This window comes from Panthera onca, chromosome E1 (assembly GCF_046562875.1).
Source record: "Panthera onca isolate mPanOnc1 chromosome E1, mPanOnc1 haplotype 2, whole genome shotgun sequence".
Lineage (NCBI taxonomy): Eukaryota > Metazoa > Chordata > Mammalia > Carnivora > Felidae > Panthera > Panthera onca.
Window position 1 is genome coordinate 26,709,521 of NC_138352.1, and position 20,738 is coordinate 26,730,258.

General features: G+C 55.3%; 1 protein-coding gene across 1 annotated transcript; it reads left to right on the forward strand.

The window, feature by feature from the left end:
- The first annotated feature begins 1,541 nt into the window (after nt 1-1,541).
- LOC132688253 (multidrug and toxin extrusion protein 2-like) lies at nt 1,542-20,602 on the forward strand. Its single transcript, XM_081791169.1, has 17 exons — nt 1,542-1,775; nt 2,729-2,830; nt 3,096-3,164; nt 3,932-4,080; nt 4,800-4,842; nt 8,288-8,358; nt 8,484-8,663; nt 9,091-9,188; nt 10,163-10,276; nt 11,005-11,072; nt 12,311-12,419; nt 13,363-13,438; nt 13,876-13,945; nt 18,044-18,176; nt 18,249-18,343; nt 19,006-19,099; nt 20,066-20,602. Exons 1-17 carry the CDS (start codon nt 1,581-1,583, stop codon nt 20,284-20,286), a joined length of 1,887 nt encoding a protein of 628 aa, XP_081647295.1. The 5' UTR covers nt 1,542-1,580; the 3' UTR covers nt 20,287-20,602.
- Nucleotides 20,603-20,738: the final 136 nt, after the last annotated feature.

A 20,738-nucleotide genomic window follows, 5' to 3' on the forward strand; every position in this document is an offset into this window, starting at 1 on the left:
GCACGGATAAAGCCTGACCGGAAGCAGTCAGAAGGTGCTGGACGCAGGCCATTTGCACCAAATACCTTCCATCCTGGTGGGGGCAGGTTTGCCTTCATTAAACCAGACTTTGGATTTAGATTTGCTCGCCTGCCCCACACCCAAGGGGTTCACGGAGGGCACCCCCACCCCCATCGCTGGGGACTCCCACAAAACATGGATCTGACCACAGAAGTCACTTTGCTGCTGCAGGAGTAAGGCAGTGGACTTAGGCTGGCGGGGTCACTGCTCCCGCCACATGGCTCCCTGTCTGGGGACAGCAGGTGTCAGAAGAGACTCCTGAGGCCCAGGTGCCCTGAAGGAAGGTTTTTGGCCGCCCTCTCAGAAGCGGAAGCCAAACCAGCCAAGAAGGGGCCAAAGGTGAGGAGAACCAGAAAAGGCACTCGAGGATCAACAATATAAATACTGGTGATGAGCTTATTACTAGGGCGTTGTGGTGGCTTTTACCCGTTGCCCTGCCTTTTTTGGGTCGTATCCTAATAATTACAATGGTAATAAAACGTCTTCTCTTTCCCCTTTGTCCGTGGCAGCTAACTTTACTGTTTAGTGTGCAGGTTGTAGAAATTTGCGCTAGGAGCTCGACAGAATGAGGGAAGGAACATCCATCATGCAGCAGGTGCACAAGCCAGGGGAGCATTTGGGATTCTGCGCGAAGACCAGGTCTGTGCGTGCGTGTGGGGAGCGGCGAATGCGCAGGGTGTGTGCGACGTGGGTTGGAGTGCACATCTTTGGTTTGTTTTCATCCTCACTCCTCTCCTTCGGCGGGGGGCGGGGGGGGGGGGTCTGCTCCTCCCTCCCTCCCTCCCTCTGTGCAGCTCGCACATCCCAAAGCCTGATCCAGGACTGGGCCAAGTACGGTGGTAGTTATGAGCCTCCCATGGTCTGGTCTGCCCTGCCTGTCCTTGGTAGGTCGTAGGCCACCCCTGCGTGGAAGAGAAAGAAGGTGAACTGGTCGGGCCAGAGAGGAACCTGGAAAAAATGGAGGGCGAGAGGGGTGAGCGGTTTGCCCAAGTGGGGTCACCCTGGCTCTCGGGGATGCTGCCCAAAGGGATGGTGGGCAGAGGCAGGGCTGGGGGTCCCTCCCCAGGTATCCTAGCTCCTGGCTCCAGGCCGCTGCCCCCTCCCACCATATGACTCCCGGGGCAGAGCTCTGGACGCTGCCCACCTGGACAGAATCCAGGTTCTGCTCCCTGCCTTTCTGAGTCTCCACTGTTTCATCTGTGAAATGGGAGTCGTCACGGGCACCATCATGCCGAGGGGTAGCATGCCCAGTGCCTCAGCGCAGCCCATCCGGGCCCCGTGTGCCCCCACACTGCCCCAAACCTCCTCCTCCCGGGGCTTTGCAGCTGACCGCCCTGGGACCGCCCTGGGACCGCGGACACAAGGCCCCCACAGGCACCAGCTTGGGTGACTCCCAGGTGCCCAGGACTCTATCCTGTCCCCCTCTGGTGGCAGAACCCAGGGACGCTGGGCTTGTGTGATAGGCTGCCGCAGCGGCCCCTCCTCCTGCCCCTTACTCATTAGCCAGGCTGCAAAGTAGCATGGGCTTGGCTGGGCAAGGCTGGCTGCAGGAGCGCTCAGGCATGCAGGGTGGCCGGCAGCCCAGTCTTGAACTGGACAGCGTTCGGGACACGGTCCCCCCAGACCGAGGGGGCTGTTGCCCTGCCCTCCGCAGGCTGGTCCCTGTCGGCTTTGGGGCCGAGGCGTGGACGCTCTTTGCCCTTTCCGGACCCCTGGTAAGTAGACGATGTGAGGGGCAGGCAGTAAGGCCGGCGGCAGCTGCCGTCCAGGTGTGACAGGGCTATGCCAGGAGCCGCTCACACCTGTCCCCAGGAACTGCCCACATTGACCATGTCCAGGCTGCACCAGAGGTCACCGCCCACAGCAGGTGACTACAGGACAGCCGTCCGTGGACAGGTGCATGGTGTGGCACTGGGGCCTGACCTCGCTCAGCAGCCCCACTCAAGGAGGGACAGGTGTGTCCTCCTTAGGAAACAAATGGGAAGGCTGGGCTAAAATCCCTAGGGTGACGAATGAGACCCATTCATGCAGGAGTCCGGGGGCCTCTGCTACAGGGGGAAGAAGGGAGCCTCTGCCCATTTTATGTCCCACGGGAAAATTGCTTTAGCTATCCTTTTTTTTTTTCTGACCACAAAGACGAATCAATATGGGCACCCCATAAAAGCTGCAGATACAATGCGGGGCGCCTGTGTGGCTCAGTCAGCCAAGCGTCCGACTTCGGCTCGGGTTGTGATCGCACGGTTCGGGAGTTCAAGCCCCGCATCGGGCTCACCTTTTTGCGTGTATGTGACCTGACCAAATGATCGGTAGAGGGTTGGATGCTTGAATCAAGCTCTCTGGGCTCCAGGCTCTGTGTGTTGCTGAGTGCTTCTTGTGCATTCCTGCACTTTCAGGCAGGGAAACCGGAGCCTGGAGGTTAACCACAGAGGTTAACACAGCTGCTGACTCCAGGACGGGAGCAAGACTCGGGTCACCTGACTTCCAGCCCCGATCGCTGTGTCTGGCTCAGCCACAACGCCAGCTTCCTTGGGGCGGGGGATTGGCCCCAGGGCCCTGTGGTTTTCTGTTTTGTTTCGTTTGCAGGGTGTGAGGCCCCCACAGGACCTGGAGACGCCTCTGTGTGGGGCTGGGCTGTACAGGGCCCTTGAGCCTGGTTGCTTTTCTCTAGTTCTTGTTCCAGGTGCTGACTTTCATGATCCACATTGTGAGCTCGGTGTTTTGTGGGCACCTGGGCAAGGTGGAGCTGGCGTCAGTGACCCTCTCGGTGGCCGTGAGTATAGCTCCCTGCTCCGTTCCGCCCCCAGAAGACAGCACGAGGGCTGACAGCTGCATTCAGAGCTGGGACCTGGGGGGGGGCCTCGCTCAACGGCACATGGCACGCGCAGGCCGGGCCTGGCCAGGAGGGGGCAGTGTCTCTGACTCAGCTGCAGGTCAGAGCTGCTGGTGGGTGGCCTCCCCCAGATGGAGGGTCCCCTCCTAGGGTCCCCTCCTTGGGCCCTGACAAGCCCTGTGTTTTCTCCTGTGCGTGGCTCCAGTTTGTCAATGTCTGTGGAATTTCCATAGGAATAGGCTTGTCCTCAGCCTGTGACACCTTGATGTCCCAGGTAGGTGTGCCTTTTGGAGTCGGGCGATGGGGTGCCCATCAAACAGGCGGGGGGGGGGGGGGGGGACACGGCTGGTCCCGGCCTGCCTGCAAGGATTGTGTGCCATCAGGGAATTAGACCCTTCATTTTGAAAGAGTCTGAGCAGACGGGCTAGAGAGCCATGGAGGGAATGGGGCAGAAGCAGTTCCCTGACCTCACGTGTCAAATGCTGAGGGTGCACAGAGTGGACCCTCCTGCCCCCGGGGTGGGGGTGGGGGGGGGGTGCCACAGCCCAGCGGGGCTCAGCTTTCCTCGGGGGTCGGGGGGTCTGGACTCATAGTGGGCCCGGGGACCTGGGCTTGGTCCTGGCTGCCCCTTATCAGCATGGAGACTTGACAATGCTCTCAGAGCTTCCCTGAGAATAACACCTTCCTGCTTAGGCGCTTTTGAAGAACCGGGGACAACGGGTAGACAGAGCCTGGCGTGGAGCTAGTGCTCAGCAAATAACCGATATTATGATTCTACGAGCGGGCTGAGCCCCTGCAGAGGAAGCCCCTCCCCGCTCCCCCCGCCCCCCCCCCCCCCCCCCCCCGCGCCAAGCATGCTGCAATCAAAGGGGGCCAAATGCCTGCTACCGAGGCGTTGACAGGTGCCTGTCGTGTCCTGGGTCCGTCCCCACGGCACCAGCACTGGCTAGGAGGTTGATGCCCTGGCTGGGCTCACCCAGGGGACAGACAGAAGGCACTGAAGGTGTGAGCAGCTTGACCCAGGGATGGGCTCTTTTGCAGAGCTTCGGGAGCCCCAACAAGAAGCACGTGGGGGTCATCCTGCAAAGGAGCACCCTGGTGATGCTTCTCTGCTGCCTCCCCTGCTGGGCACTCTTCCTCAACACCCACAACATCCTGCTTCTCTTCAGGCAGGACCCAGCCGTGTCCAGGTACTGCTTGGCTTCTGCTGGGAACCCGGGGAGGGACCCCACCCCCACCCCCACCCCCACCCCCAACCATGCTGCCAAAGAAGCCATGCCCTAGGCCCCCGTGCTTCTCTGGGTCACAAGCCGTCACAAGTGCAGCTCCTATGGGGAAGGTTCTTGGTTTTTGGACTCTCCCGCCCGGCATGCGATTCCAGCTGTGACCAGCAGGGGGAGGATACAGGGCCAGTTTTAATTCAGGAGGAAAGGCAGAAAAATGGATGGGATTTGCCTGCAGGTAGCTGGGGCTTCCCAGATGCTTTTGGAGACTTGAAGTGTGCACTACACCGTCTTCCAAAAAAGAGACAGAAGGGCTGAACCAAGTTCAGATGAATCACACCGTTTATTAGTAATCTTAGAAATGTCCCCTCGTGGGAATAGTGTTCATTTTATAGGATGGGCAAGTCATTTGCTTATTTTTTTTTAAGTTTATTTCTATTTATTATTTATTTTGAGAGAGAGAGAGAGAGAGAGAGAGGGAGGGAGAGAGCACAGGAGGGGGCAGAGAGAAAGAATCCCAAGCAGGCTCCACACTGGCAGCATGGAGCCCCCACACGGGGCTCGAACTCACAAACTGTGAGATCATGACCTGAGTTGAAACCAAGAGTTGGACGTTTAACCAAGTGAGCCACCCAGATGCCCCGGGCACAGCCTGGTCAGTTCCGGAGCTTCTGTTTCCTTCGCAGGTTAACTCAAGAGTACGTGCTCATCTTCAGCCCAGCACTTCCGGTAAGTGTCACTGTCCACGGAGCTGGGAGGACGGTGGACTTCCACCCCCCTAAACTCTGGCTTTTTCTTTGCCGGCCCACGTGCTGGGGAGGCCCGTGAGCCCACAGCGACTTTCCGCTGCGCCACTGAGGCTGGCCGAAGGGACAGCAGAATTGCAGTCCCATTCCGTCCACGCAGATTGGACTTTCAAGACGTAGCATGGCATGTTTTTTGATGAGAAAACCATTCACTGGAGAAACTGTGGGAAAGAAAACATTTTAATCGCTTCTAATCCTGCCACCCAGAGAGACTCTAGGGTCAGATCCCTTCCCAGGATTATTTCTGCGCGTGGACGCGTGGGTTCAAACACACATACACGTGTACAGTTTGAAAGAGGGTCAATGTGCGTAATATTGTGTTATTACCTGCTTTCCCCCTGATATTAGTCTCTTGATACGATTAAATAGCCTCCCACAGTATCCATTTCAGAGGCTATGCACTATCCTACAGTGTCATGATTTATCAACCAATCCTAATTTGTCAGGTATTCAGGTTGTTTCCAATATTCACTATCGGAAAGAAGATTGTGCTAAGCGTTCTTATAGAAAAATCTTTGGGGACGCCTGGGTGGCGCAGTCGGTTAAGCGTCCGACTTCAGCCAGGTCACGGTCTCGCGGTCCGTGAGTTCGAGCCCCGCATCGGGCTCTGGGCTGATGGCTCGGAGCCTGGAGCCTGTTTCCGATTCTGTGTCTCCCTCTCTCTCTGCCCCTCCCCCGTTCATGCTCTGTCTCTCTCTGTCCCAAAAATAAATAAAAAAAAAAAAAAACGTTGAAAAAAAAAATTAAAAAAAGAAAAAAAGAAAAATCTTTGTATCTGTAACGATTTCCTTCAGGTGCATCATGGGAATTGGTGTTGTTCTGTCAATGGCTTCTGATACCAATTTGTATCAGAAATTTTTACCCCCACTAGCAACACTCTTGTCAGTGTACTATTATTCAAATATTTTTCGCGGGGCGCTTGGGTGGCTCAGTTGGTTGAATGTCCGACTTCGGCTCAGGTCGTGATCTCACATTTGTGGATTCAAACCCCACTTGGGGCTCTTTGCTGATAGCTTGGAACCTGGAACCTGCTTCAGGTTCTGTGTCTCCCTCTCTCTGCCCCTCCCTCACTTGCTCTGTTTCTCTCTCTCTCAAATATAAACATTAGGGAAAAAAAATTTTTTTTTTAATTTTTTCCCAACTAGAAACAGTTTTCACATGCGTGTTATTGCTAATGAACATTTTTTTCATGTATTTTTTTCATCATTTTGTTTTTCTTCTGAGAACTGTCCAGACCCTTTTTTAGTGGGTTAATCTTTTCCTAATTATTATAACTCTTGTTAACTAGTATCTTAACCCTTTGCCTGTTAATTTTTTTTTTTAAGTTGGTCACTTGCCTTCTAATTTTTTGATATTTTTGACCTAAACAATTAAAAAAAATTTTTTTTTAAAGTTTATTTATTTGAGAGAGACAGAGCAAGCAGGGCAGGGGCAGAGACAGAATCCCGAGGAGGCGCCACACGGTCAGCTCAGAGCCCCATGTGGGGCTCGAACCCATGAACCGTGAGATCATGCCCCGGGAGGAAACCAAGAATCTGATGTTTATCCGACTGAGCCCCCCAGGCACACCCTTGACCTCAGGAATTTTTAATGTATATGTAACAGACCCATAAATCCCATTCTTTAGGAAGTCTTTGATGAACTTAAAACCACTTAACCCATTGCAAGATTATATAAACATTTTGCCCATATTTTCTTTGAGCCCTCTCGTGGCTTTTATTTTACACTTCAGATTCTAATCTACCTAACACACTTATAACTAAGACTAATTGTTGCCTGTTCTCCCCTTTCTCCACTAATTCGTTAAATCCCAGCTAAGCAATGCATCTAGTCAGGTCGGTTTCTGAGATTTCTCACCTGGCCTCGTGGCCTGTATGTCTGCTCTGGAATCCATTGCTACTCTATTTGATTTATTGAATCAGTGACACGTGTCACTCAGTGTCACGCGTCACTAGCTGGCAGTGTTGTGTCTTTGGAACAACAGCTCCCCTTTACCCTCTATGACACCAGGGGGTGGGGTGCTTGAGGACTGATCAGGGAAGGGTGAAGGTGGGGTGCTTTAAAGCATGCCAAGGCCTAGCAGGAGGAACCCCGGCTGCACCCGCCTGCCTGAGAGGCCAGTGCCATGACCCCTCTGGGGTCTGGTCAGGTCCAGATTTCCGTTGTATTATGGAAACCACCTGCAAAGGCCAGTCTGTCTCCTCCAAGGGTTTGCTAGAGCACATACTTCAGCCCTTCAGACCAAGGTGATGGTGTCTTGCCAAACAGGGCCACCTGGGCCGGGTCAGGGGAGAAACCTCCTAGAGCGTCAAAACTGTGGCAACGCCTTTACCAACTGAAGCAAGTCCCTGCCTTAAAATGCTGCTGTAAAACTTACCAGTAAAGTAATAATAAAAATGACAAACGGGATTTACATAACGCTTACCTAACATTTGGAATGCTTAAATGGGCCATATACTGTTTTATAGGTGTTTTCTGATATTAACTTTAAATATATATGGATACATAGCATACACACATTATCATCCCCGTTATAGATGAGGACATTGAGGCACAGAGAGATTAAGTGACTTGCCTAAGATCACACAGCTCGTAAAAAGCAGAGCCAACCCTTGAACGCAGGCAGTCTGTTCCAGCTCATGCTCTTAAGCCCCGTGCTATACTGAGGAGAAGCAGAAGGGAAAGGGAAGCAAAGGGAAGGGGTGGGGTAGCAGGGCGCAGGCCCTGGGACAGGCTTTGGCAGAGGACAGAAAGGGCAGGGGCAGCACCCCTGACATGCACACACTGACACGCAGGCCCTCTCTGTCCTCCCCGGAAAGGAAAGGTCCTGCCACCCCACGGGGGCTTGAACGCCCTCAGCAGGGCCTACCGGTGGCCACACTGCCAGGTCCCCATCTCCCTGCCCAGCCCAAGGCCTCTCCCTCCAGATTCTTGGTTCCAGCAGCCAGAGCCAGGCTCAAGGGCAGTCACAACCCGCGGATTTGGACTCTGATGGGCCCTTCTGTGCACGGGCCCCTGGGTGGCCTTCCTGAGCTGATGCAAGGTCCCAGCCGGCAGCAAGGAGGCCTGTTAGGCGCTGGGCCTCTTACACAAGCCTTGTGAGAGCCAACGCTGCTTGCGTATCTCGTCTGCGGTGGAGCCCGAGCCTTGAGGGGGCCTCTCCCCATAGGCAGGGCCAGAGCGCACCTGAGATGCTAAGTGGGCTTCTGCCCACCTGTGGGGTCCCAGACCTATTTTGGTGAAATAACTGCCCCTCACTCAGGTACCAGGGAAATACCTCCTGATGTTCATCATGTGCTTGTTTGTTTTGCTTTTTTGGTAGTCGTTGTTTATGCGCATGTCTGGTTTTTTGTTTTTATTTCACACAGGCGATTTTTCTTTACAGCCTGCTGGCAAAGTATTTGCAAAATCAGGTACGGGTCCCTGGCCAGAGGGGCGACCCCTGCCCCAACACACTGCCCCATTCCAGCGAGAAGGGGTGCCTGGGGCTTTTCCCCTTTCGGCACCCTCTGTGAACCTACTGACCAAGGCCCAGTAACGAGCCGCGTGTCCCCAGCCTCTTGCCAACCCCTGGACGTCCCCGGGCTTGTCCACACCCCCTGGCCCTGCCCCCCGCCCCAGCAAGGCCAGTGGTTGTTTATTTCAGGGAATCGTCTGGCCCCAAGTCCTCAGTGGCATTGTGGGCAACTGCATCAATGGCTTGGGCAACTACATCCTGGTTTCCGTGCTGAGCCTGGGGGTCAGGTGAGCACCGGGACCACTGGGCTGCAGGGGCCCACCAGGCACCCCACCCTTGACGGGGGCAGGTCAGTTGCCATCCCTGCCTTGCCAAAAGGGCAGAGGCTGCCCCTGCCGTCCAGAAGTGGGGTGTCATGAGGAAATGGGGGGCTGGTCCCTCAAGTTCTGGGGGACTCCCCACCAAGGAGACAAGGAGAGGAGCCCTCCTCATTCCTGCCCCAGCCCCCCAGGAGAAGCCGAGCGTTGGGACCTGGCAGGGGGACTCAGGGACACTGTACTAAGGTTCCTGGGTGTGGCTGATCTCTGGATGGGGGTGCTGGCTGCGCCATGCCTGGGCCCCCTTCCCTTCCATGCTGGCTTCAGGGGAGAAGTCCCCTGCCCCCAGGGCCAGAGTCGGCCCCTGGCCCCAGCTCAGCTCTCTCTCTTTTCCCAGGGGCTCTGCTTACGCCAACACTATCTCCCACATCCTGCAGACCATCTTCCTCTTTCTCTACATTGTGCTGAAGAAGCTACACCTGGAGACGTGGGCAGGTGTGGGGGCCACCCTGCCTTTGGGGGGCTGAGCAGACCAGCAGCAGGCAGGACCCCGGCTCGGGCATGGGGTGTTCATTTGGCAGGTGGACGGAAGGCCCGGTGGGAGCCCCTTTGGAGGAGTCTTGTCTCGGGCTTGCCTCCACTTCCCTTCAGGGGCTCCTTCCCCTTTGCTCTACCCCTCAGCACCCCTACCCCCAAAGGCCCAGGTGCCCCCCATCCAATGTGATACGGTGCAGAGCCCTGCTGGGGACAGCCCCCAGGGGGCTCTCTGGCCAGCTCCCTGATCGCAGGTAAAACCCTAGGTGTCAGCAGTGGGCCGAGTGCTCGACATTTCCGACCCCCAGTTACTCCACACCACCTTATAATCCCCATTTTACTTACCTGGAGGAGATGGAGTGAGGGTAAACAATTTGCTCAAAACGCCAGAGGCGGCGCCCGGTGAGGCTGGACTCAAACCCGTGCCCCTGCACTCCCGGTTCTGAGCTTTCCTGCCTCCTGAAAGCTAACTCTGTAGACTGTGGGGTCCGCTTTCGGGCATTTGCGGACCAGCCCCTCCGGACGGGGCCTCATTCACAGGGCAGGGAGTCCTGTGTGGCCACTCTGCTCTCCCTGTCCGCACGGCCCTATCTGCCCCGAGAATCCAATCCTTTGACCTTGACCTCATGCCATCCTCCCAGCAACCCCTCTGGGGCGTCTGGGCAAAGAACTCAGATTTTCAGAGGAGGGAATGGAGGCCAGAAAGAGCAGGGTAGTTGCCCAAGATCTCGTGGTGTCACGGGTGGAGCGGGCGACCTTCACCCACGCCTGAGGCTCCCATCCCGAGCCACCCGGTGGCAAAACACAGGAGGCCTGGGCGTGCGGAGCTGAGCCCGGGAGTGGGCGGAGCCAAGGGCTGGCAGGGGCTCGGGCCAGTGGGTGCGCATGCGCGATGGGCTCCCTGCTCAGGGCTCCAGCGGGGCTTCTGTTCCTAGGCTGGTCCGGCCAGTGCCTGCAGGACTGGGGCCCCTTCTTCTCTCTGGCTATTCCCAGCATGCTCATGGTGTGCATGGAGTGGTGGGCCTACGAGATCGGGAGCTTCCTCATGGGTATGTAGGGGAGCGCGGCTCGGGGAACCGTGTGGGCAGCCCAGAAGCCCCCTCTCCGGATGGGTGGTTTGGCGGCCTCGGCCAGGTCGGGGCTGTTGCTCTCTCCAGGTTGTGCGCTCCCAGAAGGTAGGCCTGGGCTTTTCATGTCAGGAACCCAGCATGGCCCTGGGCCTGGCCCTGGGCAGGTGTTGGAGTCAGTGGGGGAAGCGAGGGACGGAACCAACGTGGGTGTGAGCGTGCAGGGGCCAGGCAGGCGTGGGGGGCTCTCCCCTGACGCGCCTGTGCTCCCCGGAGCACCTCGTGCAGAGTCCACGCAGCCCAGGAATCGCAAGGCCCTGTGAGAGAATGGCCCTGAGAGAGCACCTGGTCCAACCCTTGCCCCTCATTTACAGATAGGTAAACTGAGCCCCAAGAACAAGAGACTGCCCGGAGTCCCAGTGGCAGCGCTGGGACCCAAACTTGGGTCTCCTGATCTTGGTCCAGGTCTCTTTTCTCTCCATATGCCATGTACACCAAGGACTTTCAACTTGAAAGTCAAACCATACCGGGAACGAACAGCCCGTAAGAAATTCCACCGCAGCTGGGTGGGATTTTCCTGCCAGGCTGAAGGCCAAACGGGAACATTTTCTGTTGCAAAGCTGCCCTTGGAAGTCATCTGCCCCTTGGCCTCCAAAGCAGAGGGGAGTCCTGTTCCGTGTCCGTGAGCTCACCGCGTGTCTCTTCCGCAGGCCTGCTCAGCGTGCTGGACCTCTCCGGCCAGGCCGTCATGTACGAATTGGCCACCACAGTCTACATGGTGAGTATCTTATGGCGGTAACTTCCGCACGCCCTCCATGCCGGCCCGGCCCCGCTGACGGCCTGGGGTGTCACAGAAGAGGGGCAGGCTGTCCCCCTAAAGGCCATCTCTCTCTCAGATGACCTCTTTGTGCCCATTAGGTCCGGGCCCTGCCAGACACACACGGGTGGCCCCCAGCTGCTCCACCGAAAGCAATACTGAACTCCCATGATGTTAGAATTTTTAAATTAATCAGTGCCACTTAAAAACGGGAATATTTCACATCATAATCTGAAGTTTTGCATTTTCTTGGAAAACGGGACATTCCGTTTAGCAGCAGGCCCACATTCCTGCAAACCCGAGTCAGCGAGAGCTCGGTGACCGCGTCCCTGGCTGGGGGGGTCACTGCTGTCCCCCACCCCCCCCCCCACAGCCCCATAGCTCCCTCCTCTTCTTACAGAGACATGAGTTGTCCCATGTGACTGCGTATGCCTCTGCCAGCTTCCTGGGGACATGCAGACTGCGACCCCTTGGGGACATGCAGTCTGAGTTTAAGGAAATGATTCACAAAAGTCTACACTTACAGCACTAAGGTATAAGGTGCTTAATTTTACAAAGGGTTTTCCCAGAATTTTGTTTTTCTAACAGGGAGCTTTTCTGGCATACTTAAGACCACATTCAACTCTTAAAAATGCACTTACTTACGAGGTTTTGGCAACACATTGATTCTGGTTGCAGGGCCAGTCTGGCTGTGATTTGTTTTTTAATTTTTTTTTTTTTTAATGTTTATTTATTTTTGAGAGAGACAGAGACAGAATATGAGTGGGTTAGGGGCAGAGAGAGAGGGAGACACAGAATCGGAAGCAGGCTCCAGGCTCTGTCAGCACAGAGCCCGACGCGGGGCTCGAACTCATGAGCCGTGAGGTCATGACCTGAGCCGAAGTCGGACGCTCAACCAACTGAGCCACCCAGGCGCCCCTGCCTGTGATGTCTGATGGTGCCGGTGGGGGCAGGACTGACGGGCTTGCTGAGGGTGCCCCCACCCCATCTCCCAACCTCAGCTGTGAATGCCCTCTCTCCTCACGCTGCCTTCCTGGGATCCATCCTGTCTTCCTGCTTTCCTCCAGCTGGCCCCCTGGTGGAGGGTTAGAGGGCTGTTCCCCCGGCACAAGCCTCTTCCTGGCTCAGGATCCAGCCCCCCAGCCCCTTCCAGGGGCAGGAGGTTGATTCTACTGATGGCCCCTTATCTCTGATCGCAGATTCCCCTGGGGCTCAGCAACGCCGTCTGTGTCCGTGTGGGGATGGCCCTGGGAGCTGCAGATACAGTGCAAGCCAAGCGGTGGGCCAAGTCAGGCATGCTTTGCACAGGTGGGTGGAATCCTCTGGGGGTGGGGGCGGGGCTTGGGAAGTTGGAGCCTGGGGCAGGGGACAAATCTGCAACACCCGGCCCAGAGGAGCCCCAGCTGAATTGACGCCACCCTCCTACCCTTCCCCCGTCCCCACCCCCACTCCCTCCTCTTCCCCCCCACCAGCAAACCTCTCTTGTCCTGCATTCCTTCCCTGCTGCTGTTCTCGGGTTCTCCCAGGGACAGGTCACCAGTTTCCACCTTCATGTGACCCCGTGAAGTCCCCTTCTCCCCAGACTTCTGCCTCCATGTCCAGGGGCCTTCTGCAAATTTGCTTTCCCAGCATCCCCAAGGATCTCAGGACCTGCCCCATCCCACCCCTCAGGACCAACCGATCTTGTGTCCCCTTCCCGGGCTCTGCTTTCTGAGGCTGACAGATTCAGATCAGCTGTGGACACCAGTGGTTCTCAGGCTTTAGACTATCAGAATCAGCTGGAAAGATTAGAATCAGATTGGCAGGCCTCCCCCCCCATGGAGTTTCTGATTCAGTAGGTCTGAGATGGGGTCTGAGAACCTCCATTTCTCTTTTTTTTATGTTTATTTATTTTTGAGAGAGACAGACAGAGTGTGAGTGGGGGAGGGGCAGAGAGAGGGGGAGACACAGAGTCCGAAGCAGGCTCCAGGCTCCGAGCTGTCAGCACGGAGCCCGACACGGGGCTCGAACTCACAGACGGCGAGATCATGACCGGAACCAAAGTCGGATGTTTAACCGACTGAGCCACCCAGGCGCCCCTGAGAACCTCCATTTCTAACAAGTTACTAGGTGATGCTGTTGCTGCTGGTCCCGGAACCCCACTTTGAGAACCACAGGGGGAAAGGCATTTCCTATGCCTTCCTGCCTTGCACTGACCTAAGCTGCTCCTCCAGGGGTTGGGGGCAAATGCTCTTCCTTTGGTCTCTTCCAGGCGGCACCTCGCTGGTTGTGGGCATCGTGCTGAGCACCCTGAAAAATAAACTGGGGCGTATTTTTACAAATGATGAGTAGGTAATCAGTTTTCTTCACTGACTTCTGGGAAATGTCAGAGTGGCTTGCAGCTGGTCCTCAGAGATTCGTCACCTGGCTGGCTCAGCACCAGGTCCAGAGGAAGCAGGACCAGCCTCGACTTTGCTCTTGCTGGGAAGAAGCTATAGCATTGATGCTTCTCCCCCCGGACCACGGCCTCCGTCACTTGCTGGTCCGTAGACAGGATGCCGAGGGCAGGCAGTACAACATTGCGGGGCTCTCCTGGAGCTTAGGGCTCCATGCAGAAACTTAGGGCTGGGAGTGTCAGGTTTGTGTGTGTGTGTGGGGGGGGGGGGGGTAACTACTTCCGTTCCAATCATTTTTAGGAGGAGGCACAACAGGGAGGGCGTGGGTCTCAAGAACGCAGTGATGTCTTAATGCTCCAAATGAATGTTCTTTCCGGTTTCTCCCGCAGACAAGTCATTGCCCTGGTGAACAAGGTCTTGCCAATTTACACCGTCTTTCAGCTCTTTGAGGCCATCTGTGTGAGTACTGCCCTGATGTGAAGCCTGACTCCTGTGCGAGTCCATGCTCACGGGCCCTCCCTGAGGCCTCGTCGGGCTGCGAGGATTAACCCATTCAAACATGTAAAGGGGGATGGGGCGCCTGGGTGGCTCCGTCGGTTAAATGTCCGACTTCAGCTCAGGTCATGATCTCACAGAGTGTTCGAGCCCCGAGTCCAGCTCTGTGCTGACAGCTCAAAACCTGGAGCCTGCTTCAGATTCTGTGTCTCCCTCTCTCTCTGCCTCTCCCCTGCTCATGCTCTCGCTCTCTCTCTCTCTCTCTCTCTCTCAAAGATAGATAAACATTAAAAAATAAATAAAAGTTAAAAAACTTGTAAAGGGCTAACTCTGTAGTAAGTGCCCAATGTGTCTGCTTGGATTAATTCTATTATTATTCAAAACAATGAATCCCCTTCTCTTCTGCAATTCCAACAAGCCAAAAGACGCATGCGGATTGGCAAAAAAAACAAAAACAAAACAAAAAAAACACCTGAAAAATTACACCCACATAAACTCACAAATGTGGATGATGTGAATTTTAAAGAGCATGACATAAAACAAGAAAACACTGAAGTCTCCTTTTATTATTTTTTTAATTCATTTATTATTTTGAAAGAATGTGCATGTGCACAAGCGGGGGAGGGGCAGAGAGAGCGATGGGGAGAGAATCCCAAGTGGGGTCCACATTGTCAGTACGCGGCCTGATGTGGGGCTCAAACTCACGAACCTCAGGATCATGACCTGAGCTGAAATCGGATGCTTAACCGACTGAGCCACCCAGGTGCCCCCAAATCCTCATTTTATTTTTATTTTTTTTAATTTTTGAAATTATGTGTGTTTATTTGGAGAGAGAGTATGAGTGGGGGAGGGGCAGAGAGAAAGGGAGACACAAAATCCGAAGCAGGCTTCAGGCTCCAGGCTCTGAGCTGCCAGCACAGAGCCCAATTCAGGACTTGAACCCACGAGCCGTGAGATCATGACCTGAGCGAAGTCGGACGCTTAACTGACTGAGCCACCCAGGTGCCCCTCCCCTTTAAATATTGGACAGAATTCACCAGTGAAGCCATCTGGGCCTGGGTTTCTGTCAGAAGATTTTTAAATTAATTCAATTTATTTATTTGTCTCTTCACTTTCTATTTCTTGAGTTACTTTCAGTAATCTGTGTCTTTCAAGTAACTTATTTACTTCAACTAAATTTGTCTAATTCTCTGGCACCAAGTTGCTAATAGTATTTTCTTATAATCTTTTTCTGTAGGGTCAGTAGTAATGTCCCTTCTTTCACACCTAACTTTGGTCATTTGGGTCTTCGCTTTCTTATTTTCTTGGTCTTATTTTACCACGGTCAAATCCTTGGCAAATGTTCATCCTTTTTGTGGATATTATCAAAGACCTAAAATTTTGGGTTTCGTTGATTTTCTGTGGTTTTTTTCCGTTGTCGATTTCAGTAATTTCCCCTGTCATCATTATCCCCATCCTTCTGTTTTATTTGGGTAGAGTTTGCTCTTCCTTGTTTCTTAATGTGGGGTATTAGGCTATGGATTTGAGGCCTTTCTTCTTTTTGGATATAGGCATTTACGGCTGTGCGTTTCTAAGCACCGTGTTAGTGGCACGTACTAAATTTGATATGTCGTTTTATTCTTCGTTCAAAATATTTAAAACTTTCTCCTGCTATTTATTCTTTGTGTTAACCAAATATTGGGGGCATGCCCATTTTTCTTTCTTGTCGGCGTCTCTAATTGAATTCTCTTGTGTGGCCTTGCACAGCCCCATCCCAGAGAACGTCAAAGCGTGTGTGACCTTTCTCTGAGGCCTCTTGTCGTATTTAGGAATTTGCCTGGACTATTTATTTCTGTGAATTCCGCCTCCTCTACAGCCTGGAGCTGCGATCTCTACTCAAGTTTTGTTTTCTGGGTTTTTCTCTATGCTTATTTTAGGCTTAGCTTCCTAGGGGTCACACCCTTTTGTCCACACAGCTCGGTGTTGAGGCAGTTGTTGGTCGGAGGTTGTGTTCAAACACCTGACAGCTCGTGAGGCTTCCGTTCTCTGCCGAAGGATCTGAATGTGCATGGGGGCTGTTTTCGAGTCTGCCCGGCTCTTACTTCCTTCTGGGTTCTCGCGTGTCTCTTCCGTCCACGTGCACAGGCTCCATTGTCCATGACGTGTGGGAGGCTGGGGCCTGCCCTGGTCTCCGCTGTGTGCACACACAGCCTGCAGTCAACTTGGAATATGTGTGGAACGTATTGAGCTCCCTCTCCCCGCCACCCGGTTGTTTCGCCTCCCTGTTAAATCCCTGCCTAGCGCACCGGTCCGCTGCCTCTCCCAAACAGACCCAAACCTTCTCAACCGCACAGACTGGTGGGGCCACTGGCCCTTCCTGGGTGCTTGCCTCTGACGTTGTCACCGTGACTCAAAATGCTTTAAAGGGCTTCTCAACCTTGGCACTGTGACATTTCGGGATGGAGAATCCTTGGTTGTAAGGGGGCCGCCCTTAAGGTGTTTAACAGCATTCAGGGCTTCAACCCTATGCAGGTAGCACTCCTCGGGTTGTGACAACCCAAACCATCCCCCGACACTTGCCAAGTGTCCCCTGGAGGGCGAAAGTCGCCCCCGGGGTTGAGATATACTTGTTTAGAGCTCATCAATCATAATTTGGGAGAAGTCTTCTTCTAACCAAAAGATATCTTCTATGTCAAAATATATAACAATGGGAAACGAACATGCCACATTCAGAGTTCAAGAGGCACACACCTCCCATCCCGAATGCATTACCTCTTTGCTCAAAAGTGTGAAAGCAAACCACAAAATACTCCACATCCTTCGTCTTTTTTTTTTTTTTAAGCTTATTTATTTTGAGAGAGAGAGAGAGAGAGCGGGGAAGGGGCAGGGAGAGGGGGAGAGAGAGAGAGAATCCCAAGCAGGCTCTGTGCTGCCAGCACGGATCCCAGTGTGGGACTTGAACCCACTAACCGCGAGATCATGACCTGAGCCGAAACCAAGAGCCGGATGCTCAGCTGACTTGAGGCCCCCCAGGCGCCCCGCTCCACATCCTTTATCTTAACAAAATGAAAATAACCGAATAGCTATTCGTCAGTAGCACTGCCCAAGCATGAGCTGTGCCTGTCGCTCTTTAGTTCATCAGCGCTGAGATCAGGCTGGGAGGATGACCCTAGGAAAATAAAGCAGGGTTAGTGCTTTCTCCAAAGTCGTTCTTGTCCGTGAGCATTACGGGGACAGGAGCAAGCAAGGACTGCGTGTCTCATCTGGAGCAGATGACGCCTTTGTTTGCCACGTGCGGTATCCAGAATGATGGCCCCCCCCAAAGATCTCCACATCCTGATCCCCAGACCTGTGAATGTCGGGTGGCAAAAGGGGACTTTGTAGATGTGACTAAGTGAAAGGTCTTGAGATGGGGAGATTATCGTGGATTATCCAGATGACCCAAAGTAATCGCAAGGGTTCTCACAGGCGAGAGAGGGGAGGGAGACAGAAGGAGATGGAAACACCACGACAGCCGCAGAGGGTGGACCGATGCCACCACTGTCTGGGGGCCGGGAATGCAGGGCGGCCTATAGAGGCCAGAAAAGGCAAAGACACACAAATTCTCCGCAGGGGCCTCCAGAAGGAACCAGCCCTGACTAGAGGGCGGTGAGACCCATTTCAGACTCGTAACCTCCAGGACCAGAAACCAGTGCACGTGTCTTGTTCCAAGCCACTAATCTACAGTAATTTGCCACAGCAGCACTGCCAAGGCAACACAACTCTGTGTGACGTCAGTCCAGCCTCCGGGGCCAGCTGGTGGTCGGTTTCCAATTTTACCTTGAGTTTCTAGAGAGGCAGTCCTAGTGTGGAGGGGAAGACGGGGCCTCTGGAGTTGTATTCAAGACACAACCACTCTTGTGCAGCCGTGGGCAAGTGACTTGCCCCGACTCGGTCTCCCCACGGATGGGGACAAGAGCACCATCGTTGGGCTTAGAGTGAAATCAGGCCGTGCGACATGAGTGGCTTAGAAGGGAGCCCGCTGCAGGATCCCTGCCGTCAGGCTCACGCCCACCTCTCGCCCCTTTCTGCCTCCCCTCCCAGTGCGTCTATAGCGGAGTTCTGAGAGGAAGCGGCAAGCAGGCCTTTGGAGCCGTCGTGAACACAGTCATGTATTATGTCATCGGCCTCCCGCTGGGCATTGTTCTGACCTTTGTGGTCAGAATGGGAATCATGGGTATGTGCTGCGAGGGAAAGTGGGGGGAGGCCTGGGAGGACGCTGTCCCCATTTGTCACTTGTCTCCCCCAGGCCTCTGGCTGGGCATGCTGGCCTGCGGCCTCCTGGGAGCTGCTGCGTTTGCTGTCTACACCGCCCGGATGGACTGGAAGCTAGCTGCAGAGGAGGTGAGCGTGCAGAGATGCTCAGAGCACATCAGGCCTCAGCAGCAGTGACCTGTGGGATGAGCTGGGAGGGCGGGGGGTCACGGAAGGGCCCCCTCAGCCTCAACATCTCCGGGCACCGTAACTGGACCCCAGACAGTGCCAGGATACGGTCTAATTTCAAGGAGAGGCACACACACCAAAAAGCTTCCACAGCCAGCCCAAGCTGCTTGAAACCAAAGCAAAGAGCTCAAACTAGTCTGAACCCGGATGAGCCCCCAAGAGTGTGTGCCCGACTTTGGAAGGGGGAACACCATCACTCTGTCCAACATCCTCTTGGCCAAACATTTTTTTTTTCTTTTTAATGTTTATTTTTGAGAGATAGAGCATGAGCAGGGGAGGGGCAGAGAGAGGGAGACACGGAATCCAAAACAGGCTCCAGGCTCTGAGCTGTCAACACAGAGCCCGATGCAGGGCTCGAACCCACAAACCGTGAGATCCTGACCTGAGCCGAAATCAGACGCTTAATTGACTGAGCCACCCAGGCGCCCCTTGGCCGAACTTTTTAAACAGGGGAGGCCCACGCCTGCTTCTCAGACACAGTAACGATGACAGCTCGGTCTGAAGGCAGAGACGGAGGGGGGGGGGGGGGTCCACTCTCAAAGACCCTGAATCTGCTCTTTTAGGCCCAGAAACATGCCGGACTGCTGCCGCAGAGCACTGACAGCACGGTGGCCACGGTCCCCCGACCTGGGCCTGCAGAAGCCGTCACCTCTTCAGGTAACGTCGCAGTGCTTCAGCCAGGTGGGCCCCACTGCCAGTGGCAGCCTCTTCCTCGTGTGCCCCGGGCAAGTACAAGTCCAAGCCGCCGGTCCTCCTCTTGGCACAAACATGGTGTTCTAAGCGCCAGGAAGACGACACCACTCCCTGTGACTCAGAGGCCCCACGTGAAGCACGTCACGTCCTTAGCCTCGTGAGGCAGCCAGCTGTAGCCCCATCCTCGGGTGAGGGAGCCAGGCTGAGAGCTTAGGTCTCTCCCCCGACGATGGTCCCGCAACTGGAAAAGGTGAGACGATCCCAGTGTGGGCCCGTCAGACTCAAGGGCACGTGCTCACCACGGAAGCCCAGCCCAGGCCAGAAGGCCACATCCCGGCCTACGGCAGCTGGGTCTCGGCGGGTCCGCCTGGCTGGACCGGCTGGTGGGGGGGCACTTCCCCTGCCTGCCTCTCTGTACCCCATCAGACAGGCGGGCACCTCTGGTGTATATCCAGCGTCTCTGTGATGCAGCGATGGCCTCGGCCCGAGGCGCAGGGGCCCTCCCGTCCCGGGCTGGTGAGGGGCGCCAGGTCTGGGTATCCACAGCCCAGAGCCCTCACTTATCCGGTGACCTCATCTCCCCCGGGGCCCTGCCATCGTCAACACAGCAGCGAGCTAGCTGACAAACACTCCGGGAGCCTAGAGGGTCACGAGAGACGAAGGTGAGGTCCGACCGTCTGAGCGTTTAAGACGTGCTCCGAAGGCACGTATGGGAGTGACACCCCATCGCGTGTCATCACAAGGCTCAGACGGGAACGCGCCTCACGTGATCTTATGAGCAGCTTTCTCTCTGCGTCACGCTCACGTGTTGAGGTGTTTTCCCACATCATTGCACCCAGCGTGACAAAGGCAGCCGGGCTTCCTGGTTCCAAGGCCACAGCTGTCTCCCAGGCCCCCGGCGCCGCTGACTGCTCCCGTTTGCCTCCGCAGTGGCCACGGGTGCCTCTCCTGGCGTCACCCTGACAACGTATTCAAGGCCCGAGAGCCACCTGGACCTCTTCAGGGCTCCGGAGGCAGCCCAGGCCCTTCCAGCTCCGGCCAGCAGACTGTCAGCCAGACAGCTGGCCATCCGCCGCGGGGCCGCCCTGGGGATGGCGTCAGGCACGCTGACGGCCGGGCTGGTCGTCCGGGTCCTGACCGCCAGACACTAGCCGAGCGGCTCGGAGACGGAAAGGAGGCCAAGGGTGGCCGCACCCACAGGCCTCCACACCGGTCCCCCTACAACAGCACCCTGGGGATCCAGTGCGGGTGGATGGACACTTTGGACCGCATCTCAAAAACAAAACCTTCGGCCGGTGCCTCGTGTGACGTGACGGTTCTGTCGACCTGGCCTGCTCTGCTCTACTCTTTAAGAGGACGTCAGCCGACCGGAGAGGGACAATCCTGGGGTTGCTTCAAATCGGGAGATTTCAAATCAAGACACAATGTAAAAAACCAGTTACCCAATTAAAAGCTACGTATTTCCTAGGTGAGTCTGCCGCCCCCCCGTCTGTTCACAAAGCCTTTGAGAAGCTTGGACAAGGGGGCCCACGGGCCCTGCATGGGCAGCCCGGTTCGCCACGCCTCCCATGTGCCCTGTGCCCCGTGCCCCACGGGCCCCTGC